The sequence below is a fragment of the Pygocentrus nattereri genome, chromosome 2, assembly GCF_015220715.1.
Source record: "Pygocentrus nattereri isolate fPygNat1 chromosome 2, fPygNat1.pri, whole genome shotgun sequence".
Classification (NCBI taxonomy): Eukaryota; Metazoa; Chordata; class Actinopteri; order Characiformes; family Serrasalmidae; genus Pygocentrus; species Pygocentrus nattereri.
The window spans coordinates 52334796-52349199 of record NC_051212.1 but is presented as its reverse complement, the minus strand read 5'-3'; the positions used below and the strand labels follow the sequence as shown (position 1 = coordinate 52349199).

The window sequence follows — 14404 nt, the reverse complement described above, 5'->3', positions numbered from 1 at the left end:
ATTATTTCAGTGTTTAGGTCTTCACTAGTCTAAAATGTGGAGTGGTGCAAATCACGAAGAAGCGTGTGGGCGTGTCCAGACCCGACTGGCGCTGATCGGTGTGTAATTGGTCAAAAATATACAATGAAACAAAACCTCACTCTGTTATTTGAAAAGATTCACAGCTCACTTCATCACATTCAGAGCAGTGCAGGTCGAGCCCCTTCACCCGGCGGGTCTTTTGTGAAGGACACCGACTGTTCAGCAGCTCGCGGCTCACTGCAGGCCTCGACACAGCAGAGAGAAGTCCTTCACCACGTCCCTCACCTTCCACTTACTCACCTGTTCCCTAAAGAGGCGACAAACAGCTGTGAGCTGAACAGAACATCACTGATTCACCAAGCGCTGTATCACCACCCACGCCGCCCTGAACCGCCCAGTTTGGAAGAGCGAGCTGAGAAGCGTTTGTTTATTTGTTTAATAAACACAGACTCGGATGAGTGTCTTGGCAGCTTGGTTTGGGTGATATTTGTTTTGTAGATGCTCATAAAAAAATGCTGTTAATTGGTTGCACTTAAATAAAATACAGGGTGATTCAAAAAGATTCATCCGGTTTTAAAGTGCCATATTTTTACAACCGTGAGCTTAATTCCAAACATATCGTACAGTCACTGGTGTTGTATGAATGTGGTGTAACACCAGTGACGGTGACTCCAGTGACAGTGACTCCAGTGAGGGTGACTTCAGTGATGGTCACACCAGTGACAGTGACTCCAGTGACGGTGACTTCAGTGACAGTCACGCCAGTGACGGTGATCCAGTGACGTTCTGGTTCAAACTGAGGACTTTGTGAATCGGCTGCCTCGTTGGCGGTTCAGGTGACCTTGTGCAACTAATTAGCATCAGTAATAAAAATGATAATCTGGCATTATTTTGACAAAATAATTACCCAGCCATTAAAGCTCATAACACATGTTACGCATGTTAGTTATGAGCTGCCTAATAAACAAAATTATTCATAAATTAATGAAATATAGTGAGGAAGCCTTGAGATGCTTCCTCTCTGATGAGCCTCGACCCAAAGAAGCAGTTTAATAGAGCGTAACATAAGAGTCCTGATAACACCAGTAACCAAAAACCTCTGAGACAAATGAGTTTTTAAAATAAAATACATATATTTTTAAATGTAGTCTAACGTTAATGATATAAAAAGTAAACATGGATCTGTTTTATCCAAATTGCAAAGTTAAACCTCTTAAAAATATTTTAGATTAAAAATGGACCAATCAGAGAAATCATAAAGGGAGTGTGTTATCTGATATTAGGTGAGCCGTGTAAATGTACCTACTGACTTTTGGAGAATGGAGAACGACCCATGTACAGGATTCATTTTTCCTAATGACAACACTGGCACCCTCTGCAGCCCTGGGCTAACGGGGGAAAATATGTAAATTTCATTTTTTACTGGACTGTCACTTCAGCTGCAGGTGTTTCTACCTGAGGATCTGCTGGCAGAAGTGTTCTTTCTGCTCCGGGGTGAGGAGCGCGCTGGGGAACCCCGGGGGCTGCAGGGCGTCTCTGAGCTGGAGCGAGAGCAGGCTGGGGCAGTGACGGCTCATGGAGAAGAACACCTCAGACAGGAGCTCCAGCAGGCTACAGGACTGACCACTGACAGCCTGCACACACACACAGATCAGGACGGTGCACACTATGAGCGAATGCGCTGCCTGGAAAACGTTACTGACTTCTTTTAGGATTTTCAGTGGGAAAAAATGAAGGAACAAAATCTCTGTTAACTTTTAATGCACAGAAACACCTCCGTTCTAGAGCTCTGTAGATCTATGAGCTTCACATTCATCAGACTGGCTTCTTCTGGTATGAAGAGCAGGTTTGGGCTAAATCAGGGTTTGAGTGCTGACATCACAACAACGGGATTAAATGTTTGGCATTTGGCTTTTTTCCAAGATACAGCTTTGATCGGTACTTTGAGAAAGCCAGTCCAGCCTGATCATTTACTGAACTGATCATTTACTGGACTGATCATTTACTGACCATTTACTGAACTGATCATTTACTGAACTGATCATTTACTGGACTGATCATTTACTGACCATTTACTGAACTGATCATTTACTGAACTGATCATTTACTGAACTGACCATTTACTGAACTGATCATTTACTGGACTGATCATTTACTGGACTGATCATTTACTGACCATTTACTGAACTGACCATTTACTGAACTGATCATTTACTGAGATGATCATTTACTGGACTGATCATTTACTGAACTGACCATTTACTGAACTGACCATTTACTGAGATGATCATTTACTGAGCTGATCATTTACTGAGCTGATCATTTACTGAAATGATCATTTACTGGACTGATCATTTACTGACCATTTACTGAACTGATCATTTACTGAAATGATCATTTACTGAACTGATCATTTACTGGACTGATCATTTACTGACCATTTACTGAACTGATCATTTACTGAACTGATCATTTACTGAACTGACCATTTACTGAACTGATCATTTACTGAGCTGATCATTTACTGAGCTGATCATTTACTGGACTGATCATTTACTGACCATTTACTGAACTGACCATTTACTGAACTGACCATTTACTGAACTGATCATTTACTGAACTGATCATTTACTGAACTGATCATTTACTGACCATTTACTGAACTGATCATTTACTGACCATTTACTGAACTGATCATTTACTGAACTGATCATTTACTGAACTGATCATTTACTGACCATTTACTGAACTGATCATTTACTGACCATTTACTGAACTGATAATTTACTGAACTGATAATTTACTGACCATTTACTGAACTGATCTTTTACTGACCATTTACTGAACTGATCTTTTACTGACCATTTACTGAACTGATCATTTACTAAACTGATCATTTACTGACCATTTACTGAACTGATCATTTACTGACCATTTACTGAACTGATAATTTACTGACCATTTACTGAACTGATCATTTACTGACCATTTACTGAACTGATCATTTACTGAACTGATCATTTACTAAACTGATCATTTACTAAACTGATCATTTACTGAACTGATCATTTACTGAGCTGATCATTTCCTGAGCTGATCATTTACTGAACTGACCATTTCCTGAACTAATCATTTACTAAACTGATCATTTACTAAACTGATCATCACCCACCCATAACAGACTGTCCCATTAGAAAGCATGGCTGTTGTCATTTAGACCCACGATTCAAAACCTGATGTCACGTCTTCCTTTGCCAACTGTCTAATTAACTGTATTTAGTGCTTTTAGCTGTAGTTGCCATGTCTGACCTCCAGCAGGGTCTGAAGCAGCAGCAGTCCATCCTCTTGCAGCACCTCCCTCACCGCCGGGACGTCCTCGCAGTGAGAGATCAGCTCCGTCTGAGGAGGAACAGAGAAGAGAATGAGAGAAAGACCAGCGTTACACTTCATATGTCCATATGTATATTATATACTATTAGAATAAGCCTCTATTTATTATTGTTATATAATATTATATACTACTAACATAAGCATTTATTATTGTTATATAATAGTATATACTATTAGAAAAAGCCTTGATTTGTTATTATTGGCTATATTTATATTTTGTTAAAGCCTATAGATGGAAAATAAAGGAAATTAGCAGTGAAAAATGTTAACGTGTGAATGTGTCTTATGATTATGGATGTTTGGTTTCACAAGAACTGACTTACGAATAATGAGCATGTGGCCTTCACAGTGGGCGTCTCTGGGAATTTGAATGATAGAATCCCTGCAGAGCAAGCAAGGCAGAGTTTTAATGAAGGGAAACACTCCGTGTGGTTGTTTATATGAAAAGCTCAATTAGGAATGATACGATGCCTAAATGCCCACCACAGTAGAAAACAACTTTGACGTCGAGACCCTCTGAAAGATACACGTCTGCTTTCCTCTTCAGAACCTGCAACACAAAAGAGCCGTTTGCAGAACAACACCCTGCTTAACGGGACGCCTAATTAAAGCCCTTTTGATCTTTTCTGCTAAAACGCAGACTGGATTAGATTCTTTTGCAGTTCAAAGTCAAGTAAACTTGCCAAGACACACCTGAGTATGAAGCTGCATGAATGAATCGGCCACGTCAGGATGATCTCGGGCGCCTGGAACACCAGCCCAACACACAGTCAACGCAGAACATGCAGAGCGCACTGACAGTAAATCGTCCCCTTGGAATTATGAGGGTCCGTCTGTGTTCTGAGCAGTCTGCTTTATCAGAAGGTTAAACTTATTGCTTTCTATGATGTTTCTACACAGCCCTGCTGGGGACTTCCCACATAAATAAAAATAATGTGTGGCCACGCCTTATTAACACGTGGGAACGATATCCTAATGCATGGCAACAACTTAGTAAGGCGGGAGAATGAGATCATGCCTCTCTAAATCGTGTTTAGATCTCGCTCCCACGCCTTACTAAGCTGTGGCCACACATTAGGATCTCATTCCCATGCCTTACTAAGACATGGCCATGACTTAATTATCTTGGTCCCATGCCTTACTAAGTTGTGGCCACATGGTAGGATCTTGTTCCCACGCCTTACTAAGTTGTGGACACGCATTAAGATCTCATTCCCATGCCTTACTAACTCGCGGCCACAACTTACTTACCTCATTCCCATGCCTTACTAAGTCATGGCCACGGCGGATCTTGCTCCCATGCCTTACTAAGTCGTGACCACACGCTGGTATCTTGTTGCCATGCCTTACTAAGTCATGGCCACAACTTAATTATCTTGTTCCCATGCCTTGCTAAGTTGTGGCCACACATTAGGATCTAATTCCCATGCCTTATTAAGTTGTGGCCATGACTTAATTATCTTGTTCCCATGCCTTACTATGTCATGGCAACACATTTGGATCTTGCTCCCATGCCTTACTAAGTCATGGCCACACATTCAGATCTCATTTCCATGCCTTATTAAGTCGTGGTCACATATTCAGATCACATTCCCACGCCTTGCTCAGTCGTGGCCACACTTTCAGATTTTGTTCTCACGCCTTACCTCACAACTTACCTCATTCCCATGCCTTACTAAATCATGGCCACGGCTGATCTTGCTCCCATGCCTTATTAAATCGTGGCCACACATTCAGATTTTGTTCTCATGCCTTACTAAGTCGTGGTCACAACTTACTTACCTCATTCCGATGCCTTACTAAGTCATGGAAACGGCTGATCTCGCTCCCATGCCTTACTAACTTTTGGACACGCATTAGGATCTAATTCCCATGCCTTACTAAGTCATGGCCACACATACAGATCTCATTCCCGCGTCTTATTAAGTCGTGGTCACACATTCAGATTTGTTCCCATGTCTTAATAAGTCATGGCCATGCATTATTTTTATTTCTACAGGATGTCACCAGTGGGGCTCCTTACATGTCTATGACACTTTTTTTTATCATTTATTATTTTTTTTATGGCATTTAAATATTGCAGTTAAGTATAAAGGTCAGTGCTAAATGTTCTGTCTAGTGCAGAGGTCAGTTTTAGGAAAGAACCATAATCCTTTAGATTAGACAGCAACCAGCTACTGTAATCAGCCGTCCCAGCAGGTCAGTGTAGACGGTCAGTCTAAAGGCCATGTGCGGTTTTGTTTTATATCAGAAATGCGACCCAAATGAGCCAAAATGTCTTATTTTGGGAGAAAGAAGAAAAAGAAAAGACAGATGAATAAATGAAATGAATGTTTATGTTGTAATTAAATTCAATCCCATCAATTCAAGTATTTACGATTTAACTACCTTTAAGGCTTAATATATATCAAATTTAGGTCAATAAGACCTTTTAAACGCAGAGTTTCAGCAACATGTTTTCATGTGTGATAAAGTTTTATAAACTTTTCCCGCAGTCAGTAGCTACGGTTAAACGCTGCCTAGTAATCCGTTAATAGTACAACTAACAGATCAAGCAGAAGAAAATGCGTCCATGTAAACACCTCAATCTGAATAGTCTAGTCTGATTGAGGCCATTCGGAACACAATTTCTATCCGATTGAACGAGATGTGTGATCCTGTAAATAATCCGTTAAATAGAAGAATAATATCCATGGTAACGTCTGTATCCGATTACATTCCCTATCGGAAAGTTTAAGTCCGTTCTGCATGAGCGTCGCGTCACAGTGAGAGTTTATACCGTTCAACACGGCGGAGCAGAAACTGGTCTGCAGAGGAGACGAAGTTCATGCTCTGATCTTTAAAAGACGGCGGTGGGACGGACGTCCAGCTTATGTGTCTCAGAACACGACGTCTTCCTCTCGGCCTTCTTTAATAAGGACACATGAAGGACGTTTTCCTGAGTCTGACGTCATTTTAAAGTGATTAAAAACACAATCACTGCTCACTGCTGCTCATCTCACTCTGGCGGACTCACTGGTTGTCATGGTAACGTCTACACTAAGGGGTTTTTGGATTGGATTACTTGTAGTGAGCATGTAAACAGATTTTCCATCAGGTTGTTGAGTAGAGTGAGAATAAACACCTCAGTCTGAATCTATAATTGGAATGTATTCAATCAGATTGCATGTAAACACAGACACAGAGCGGTGCAGCAACATGATAAAGAAGCGGATCCTGACTGGTCCTCTTCTGTGTATTCGAAGTGCTGATTGGCTCACAGATAGAACTATATAGAACTAAGTTTGACTTTGGAGACAGAACCTTTATGTTTTCTAGATAAAAATTAACTTAAAAATTAACTTAAAAACACCTCACATGATGTTAAGCAGTTGTCACAGAATAAGAACATGTAACTCAATTTTGAGTAAAAAAAAAATACAACCTTATAATTCCAAATGAATGGAACACACACAGTGAGTCTTACCGTGCTGAAACATGGACATGGTGATGCTCGTGACGAGTTCCAGCAGAGCAGTGATTGGTGGGAAATGTTCCTTCTCACAGGCAAATACATGAACCAGCTATGGTCAAAACGTAAAACAGAATCAATGCTTGTAAATACAAGCTCAGCATTTTATCCTCACCAGCATGAGCACCATCCACTCTGTAGATCACCGTTGCAGAAACAAGGACAAATGCTTATGTACTTGTCTGCTGTTCATGATCTCACCTGTCCTGTGAGGTCCAAAGCACAGGCTTGGGGGTAAGCACTGAACAACTGGCCAATCAGCTCACAGAGTTGAGACACCAGAGGGGCAAAATCACGAATAAGGGTCTTCAGGGATTTCTCAAAAACAGCACAAGCAGCCTGTGAGACAGTAAAAATGTGTGTCTGCCTGGTCAACAGTGGTCAGAAACTGACCAATGATGAATGCAAAGCTGATACTGTGCAGCATGCGACAAATTACAGCAAATAAATGTAATATTTTTTCAGTATTTATTGTGTCCACTCTTTGCTTTTTTTGGACAGTGAGCATATATACATACACAGTGAATTCACACACTCACCTTCACCACCTCGGCCTCCTTCACCCACTTACTTAGCAGGTTCTGGATGAGAGGGAAAACTTGCTGTAGCACGACTACAACCTAACAAAAAAGTCCAAAACAGCAGATCAGCTCCTTGTTTCAGTGTTTCCAGGACTTCCCTGAAAAAGACGTCGTCTGGATGGCAGCATATTTTGCCAAAACATGTATATATCGCTCAGCATTAATGGCGCCTTCACAGACGTGCATGTCATCCATGCCCCCCTAAACCATCAGGAACACTGGCTTTTGCACTGTGCACTGACAACAAGCTGAGTGGTCTTTAGCCCGGAAGACACAATGTCCATGCTCTCCAAAAAGAATTTTAAATGTTGATTCGTCGGACCACAGGACACTTTTCCACTTTCCCTCAGTCCATTTTAAATGAGCTCGGGCCCAGAGAAGGCGGCAGTGTTTCTGGATCCTGTTTGTATTTGGGTTCTTCTTTGTGTTTTAGAGTTTAAACTTTGTGGATGCAGTGATGAGCTGTGTTCACAGACAGCGTTTTTCAGAAGTGTTTTTGAGCCCATGCAGTGATTTCCACTAAAGAATTATGTCTGTTTTTAATGCAGTGCTGTCTGAGGGCCCAAAGATCACAGGCACTAAATACTGGTTTTTGGCCTCGTCCCTTACATACAGATTCTCTGAACCTATTAATGCTATTATGCACTGTCTATGATGAAAAGCAGAAGTTCTTTGCTGTTTTACATTGAGAAACGTTATTCTTGAATTGTTGCACTATTTGCACTACATCTTTCACAGAGTGGTGACCCCTCCTCATCTTTACTTCTGAAAGACTTTATATATATATATTAAACAGATTCTGATTTGATTTGCTGGGTCAGATCTTTTGCTCACTGTGAAGGTCAGCTGAGGACTACACATATTCTGTGTGTTGTGTTGTGGCTCACCGGGTTGGTGCGAGGCTGAGAGCGGGCAGCTCTGACGTCCTCCTGTCCTTCTCCTTGAGCGTTCAGGTCTAAAGTAGAGAAGAGGCTGGAAAGGAGGCCCAGAATGTGCACAGTGGAGAGTTTACTAGCTGGACTGGGCTGAAAATACACAGAGACACAACAACCTGAGGTCTGTTCTGTTATGCAGTGACGCTCTTGTTTTGTCTTGCGTTATCAACCCAGTGCACTCTTCTCCTTCGCAGTGGTGCTTTCACCCCTGCCTAAAAGCCCAAACTCATCTGATTAACTTGAGTCTAATTTATTTATTTATTTATTTTAAATACAAGTTGAATAGTTTTCTGTAGGTTGTGGAGGTGCCCTACAACATAGTTGATCTTACTTATTTGTGCATTTTCACATCCCTTAAAACAAAGACTGAAGTAAGTACAGTATGCAGAATGAAAATAGCTCATCCAAACGTTCTATGGGGTCTGACTGACGTTCACAGACGCAACATCTGGAAACGACATTAACTGGTTGGATCAGATGTGTAAAGAGCACTGAAAACTCCAGAAGGGGTACGACAGCCTCTGGGAAAGGAGCTCTGTTTCTTATCATAAAGAGCAGTGAGTATTGATGATATCAGAATCATACTAGTATCAGCAGATATTTCCTCAGAACATGAAATATCAGCATATCCAATATTACAAAGTGGTATTTGATGATGTGTTTATTGTACGGTTGTTGAACTGTTGTTGAGTGTTGAGTGATGCTGGACAACTGCACTAAAATGTCTGGATATTATTGATTTCACCAGATTTATAGTCCTACAGATACACATTCTATATTTCTCTGTAATGCTAAACCAGGTGGATCTTTCTGCATTTTATTAATATTATAATTTTATAATATAATAATAATTTTTATCAACATCCGCATTGACAGATATTTACACAAATCAGTACAGTGACTTTGTCCATGAGCTGAAGAGTCCTTACCATCTCATTGGCCAGTCTCTCCAGCTGCTGGATGTGTGGAGAGAGCAGAGAGAGGAGTTTCCCCAGAACCTCTTCATCAGGCAGAGACGACAGCAGATAACCCAGAGCCTGCATCAGCCACATACTCTGAGTGCTCTAGAAAAATAACACAGCGAGACAGTGAACCCTCACACACTCTGAGTGCTCTAGAAAAATAACACAGCGAGACAGTGAACCCTCACACACTCTGAGTGCTCTAGAAAAATAACACAGCGAGACAGTGTACCCTCACACACTCTGAGTGCTCTAGAAAAATAACACAGTGAGGCAGTGAACCCTCACACACTCTGAGTGCTCTAGAAAAATAACACAGTGAGGCAGTGAACCCTCACACACTCTGAGTGCTCTAGAAAAATAACACAGCGAGACAGTGAACCCTCACACACTCTGAGTGCTCTAGAAAAATAACACAGCGAGACAGTGAACCCTCACACACTCTGAGTGCTCTAGAAAAATAACACAGCAAGACAGTGAACCCTCACACACTCTGAGTGCTCTAGAAAAATAACACAGTGAGGCAGTGAACCCTCACACACTCTGAGAACTCTAGAAAAATAACACAGCAAGACAGTGAACCCTCACACACTCTGAGTGCTCTAGAAAAATAACACAGCGAGACAGTGAACCCTCACACACTCTGAGTGCTCTAGAAAAATAACACAGCAAGACAGTGAACCCTCACACACTCTGAGTGCTCTAGAAAAATAACACAGTGAGGCAGTGAACCCTCACACACTCTGAGAACTCTAGAAAAATAACACAGCAAGACAGTGAACCCTCACACACTCTGAGTGCTCTAGAAAAATAACACAGCGAGACAGTGAACCCTCACACACTCTGAGTGCTCTAGAAAAATAACACAGCGAGACAGTGAACCCTCACACACTCTGAGTGCTCTAGAAAAATAACACAGCGAGACAGTGAACCCTCACACACTCTGAGTGCTCTAGAAAAATGACACAGCGAGACAGTGAACCCTCACACACTCTGAGTGCTCTAGAAAAATAACACAGCAAGACAGTGAACCCTCACACACTCTGAGTGCTCTAGAAAAATAACACAGCGAGACAGTGAACCCTCACACACTCTGAGTGCTCTAGAAAAATAACACAGCGAGACAGTGAACCCTCACACACTCTGAGTGCTCTAGAAAAATAACACAGCGAGACAGTGAACCCTCACACACTCTGAGTGCTCTAGAAAAATAACACAGCGAGACAGTGAACCCTCACACACTCTGAGTGCTCTAGAAAAATAACACAGTGAGGCAGTGAACCCTCACACACTCTGAGAACTCTAGAAAAATAACACAGCAAGACAGTGAACCCTCACACACTCTGAGTGCTCTAGAAAAATAACACAATGAGGCAGTGAACCCTCACACACTCTGAGAACTCTAGAAAAATAACACAGCGAGACAGTGAACCCTCACACACTCTGAGTGCTCTAGAAAAATGACACAGTGAGGCAGTGAACCCTCACACACTCTGAGTGCTCTAGAAAAATAACACAGCAAGACAGTGAACCCTCACACACTCTGAGTGCTCTAGAAAAATAACACAGCGAGACAGTGAACCCTCACACACTCTGAGTGCTCTAGAAAAATAACACAGCGAGACAGTGAACCCTCACACACTCTGAGTGCTCTAGAAAAATAACACAGCGAGACAGTGAACCCTCACACACTCTGAGTGCTCTAGAAAAATAACACAGCAAGACAGTGAACCCTCACACACTCTGAGTGCTCTAGAAAAATAACACAGTGAGGCAGTGAACCCTCACACACTCTGAGAACTCTAGAAAAATAACACAGCAAGACAGTGAACCCTCACACACTCTGAGTGCTCTAGAAAAATAACACAGCGAGACAGTGAACCCTCACACACTCTGAGTGCTCTAGAAAAATAACACAGCGACACAGTGAACCCTCACACACTCTGAGTGCTCTAGAAAATAACACAGTGAGGCAGTGAACCCTCACACACTCTGAGAACTCTAGAAAAATAACACAGCGAGACAGTGTACCCTCACACACTCTGAGTGCTCTAGAAAAATAACACAGTGAGGCAGTGAACCCTCACACACTCTGAGTGCTCTAGAAAAATAACACAGTGAGGCAGTGAACCCTCACACACTCTGAGTGCTCTAGAAAAATAACACAGCGAGACAGTGAACCCTCACACACTGAGTGCTCTAGAAAAATAACACAGCGAGACAGTGAACCCTCACACACTGAGTGCTCTAGAAAAATAACACAGTGAGGCAGTGAACCCTCACACACTCTGAGTGCTCTAGAAAAATAACACAGTGAGGCAGTGATCCCTCACACACTCTGAGGGCTCTAGAAAAATAACACAGCGAGACAGTGAACCCTCACACACTCTGAGGGCTCTAGAAAAATAACACAGTGAGACAGTGAACCCTCACACACTCTGAGGGCTCTAGAAAAATAAAATAGTGAGACTGTGAACCCTCACACACTCTGAGTGCTGTAGAAAAACAGTGAGACAGTGAACCCTCACAAACTCTAAGTGCTCTAGAACAATAAAATATAAATGCTCTAGAAAAATAAAACTTTAAAATGACCATTTTCCACATTTTAGAATAATACTGAAATGAGAACATCAAAACTATGAAATACATGTAATGACATATGGTTAACAAATTCAAACTATCTTTTATTTGAGATTTTTAAAATCAACAGCGTTACAGTCTGGATTAGAGGAGTTTTGGGCTTACCTTATGAATCTGTTTAACCAGCACCTCCTGTAAGAGAAACAGCCGCAGGCAGGAATGTCAGAGCGTAGAAAGAAACTCTGCGTCTGTTTCTGGAGTGTAAATGTGCTGTTCTGTACCTGCAAAGCGGTCAGGATGTCGTTCGCGTGGGGCCTCAGGCTGTGGCGGCACTCACGACAGATCCTCTTCAGGGTGGAGACGGTGGCTACGGAGAGGTCAGCGTTGGACAGAGTCTGGAGCACCAGACGCAGGACGCCAGGCAGCATGAGAGGGTGATCAGCCAACCACTCCGCCAGGGAGCCTGTAGGAAACCACAGAAGGATGAAATACCTGCACCTCAAAGGGCCCCAAGTACCTGTGTTTCTCTTTAAAGTCCACTTATAATGCTTGTTAATGTGGATTTATGTACCAAACATTTTGGGTTTGGCACAGTAAATAAAATGGCTATATTAGCATGTTGGCCATTGTGACCCCTGGTTCCTATCACCAACGCCGCAAAGAAATCGAGTCGATAGGTTTTTCTGGAACAGCATTTCTCATCAAGCTGACTGAATTATGCAGAAATGCTGAAAAAAGGGTGGAATTCCCCTTAAAGCCTTGCAAGCAACTTCATTTCAGTGTGCAGTATTAGCTCGCTTATAGAAATATGTGTGGATGTGAGGTTGGTTAGTGTAGTGGGTAACACCTCTGCCTTTTACGCTGTAGACTGGGGTTCAATTCCCACCTGGGCAAAACACCCTACACTACACCAATAAGAGTCCTTGGGCAAGACTCCTAACACCACCTTCGCCTACCTGTGTAAAATGATCAAACTGTAAGTCACTCTGGATAAGAGTGTCTGCCAAATGTAGAAATATTTGGATTTTGACCCTTAACCAAACTAAAGAACACCTCACAAACACCTGATGAGCTCCCTCTTAACCACATGTCAGGCTCCAGTCCTGGCAGGCCAAAACTCTGTAGACTTCATCGTGCTACCTCATTAAACACACCTCATCAGCTAATTATCAAGGCCTTCCTGAGCTGAATTCAGAGCGTACTTTCTCTCTGCAGTACTTTGGCCCAGAAGGTCCCCAGTTTGACATGCCTGGTCTAAACAGTGCACTAAAGAGTGCTGCGCGTCTGATTTCAGTCCGAGCGTCTGAGTGGTACCTATAGTCAACATGATGGTCTCTGCCAGGTGGATGCTGTCGGCGGTGATGAGGGGGATCAGTCCGAGCAGACCAGGAATCACATCAGAGTAACTGATGTCCACTGTTTCAGCAATGGACTGGAAGCCAAACAGGAGAGCCTCTATATCCTCCATGAGAGAGAGATGGGGGGAAGTGGGGGTGAAGACAGAAAGCAATTTTCCATCATTATTATTAATATTATCATTACTTTAGCTGCTTTAACAGAATGGAGATTCTTTTCTTTTGTCCTTTTCAACACCAAATTCTGGGTTCTTCTACACGTTCAGGAATAAAAGTACTAAACTGTCACTGGGGCAGGACCCCTCTTGTCACTGGGGTGGTTCCCTCAAGGGTCCATCTCAGCAGCTTTAGTCAGGGAACGTAACTGAACCATAATCCAGTGAAATTTCTAAGCTGTACCGATTCCATGATCGCATTATGTTCGTTTAATGTCGATTCAATGTATTATGGTCCTTTTCTCCATAACAAGCATAAAAATCACGAGTAGTCTGCTGATGTCTCAGTAGCTAGCCAGCTAAATTTCCTGTGTCACCTTAAATGGTGCAGCAGGTACATTCTGGCGTCTCAGGCTTCAGACCTACATTTAAGGTGGAGCAGGAAAATTCTAAGAAGAAGCAGTGAGGAGCTGAACTTTCCCCTCCTCTGCTGTCCCTGCAGTCGCCTACAGAGCAGCGCTGGTAGCTGTTAATGAAGTGATGCTCTTTTTATTTGAGGGTCCCATTTTGTAGACCACTACATCTTGTAACTCAGTTTCAAGAGGCAAGGTGAAGCTCGAAAACAAGGGGTAGGTGTAAGAATAAGAGGCGTAACTGTGCATCAGGATGTGCAGAAGTGTGTATCTCTGTACAGGATGCGTTATGACCAGAACACCGTGATGTAAAGCACTGACCTGCCACGAGGACGGGTGAGTTTTGTCTGTGAGCATCACGCCGAGTTTATCGTAAAGGTTGCGCAGCAGCTCTGGGCCCAGCAGCTCATACACGTACATCAGCGTGTCGGAGATGTCAACCCTGTGAACCAACAAATATCAGTCACAGCTACCGAAACAGATCAGCGGGTTCACATTTCT

General features: G+C 42.5%; 1 protein-coding gene across 6 annotated transcripts in view; it reads right to left on the bottom strand.

Annotated features, from left to right (window-relative positions):
* Positions 1 to 14404, bottom strand: part of si:ch73-182a11.2 (importin-13) — a 33940-nt gene that overhangs the window by 1844 nt on the left and 17692 nt on the right. For 2 of the 6 annotated variants that reach the window (XM_017703384.2, XM_017703382.2), the window contains exons 8-22: positions 14225 to 14345; positions 13295 to 13442; positions 12262 to 12443; positions 12146 to 12172; positions 9368 to 9502; positions 8391 to 8528; positions 7462 to 7542; positions 7124 to 7261; positions 6878 to 6974; positions 4105 to 4157; positions 3883 to 3961; positions 3735 to 3793; positions 3331 to 3420; positions 1477 to 1655; positions 122 to 328 (exon numbers count right to left, since the gene is read on the bottom strand). In XM_017703384.2, the coding sequence (XP_017558873.1) occupies positions 256 to 328; positions 1477 to 1655; positions 3331 to 3420; positions 3735 to 3793; positions 3883 to 3961; positions 4105 to 4157; positions 6878 to 6974; positions 7124 to 7261; positions 7462 to 7542; positions 8391 to 8528; positions 9368 to 9502; positions 12146 to 12172; positions 12262 to 12443; positions 13295 to 13442; positions 14225 to 14345 (1600 nt within the window). In that variant the 3' untranslated portion in view covers positions 122 to 255. Of the gene's footprint in view, positions 1 to 121; positions 329 to 1476; positions 1656 to 3330; positions 3421 to 3734; positions 3794 to 3882; positions 3962 to 4104; positions 4158 to 6877; positions 6975 to 7123; positions 7262 to 7461; positions 7543 to 8390; positions 8529 to 9367; positions 9503 to 12145; positions 12173 to 12261; positions 12444 to 13294; positions 13443 to 14224; positions 14346 to 14404 lie in introns of those variants that run through there. The other 4 variants (XR_005131634.1, XM_017703383.2, XM_037546005.1 and 1 more) reach the window with 4 other exon arrangements.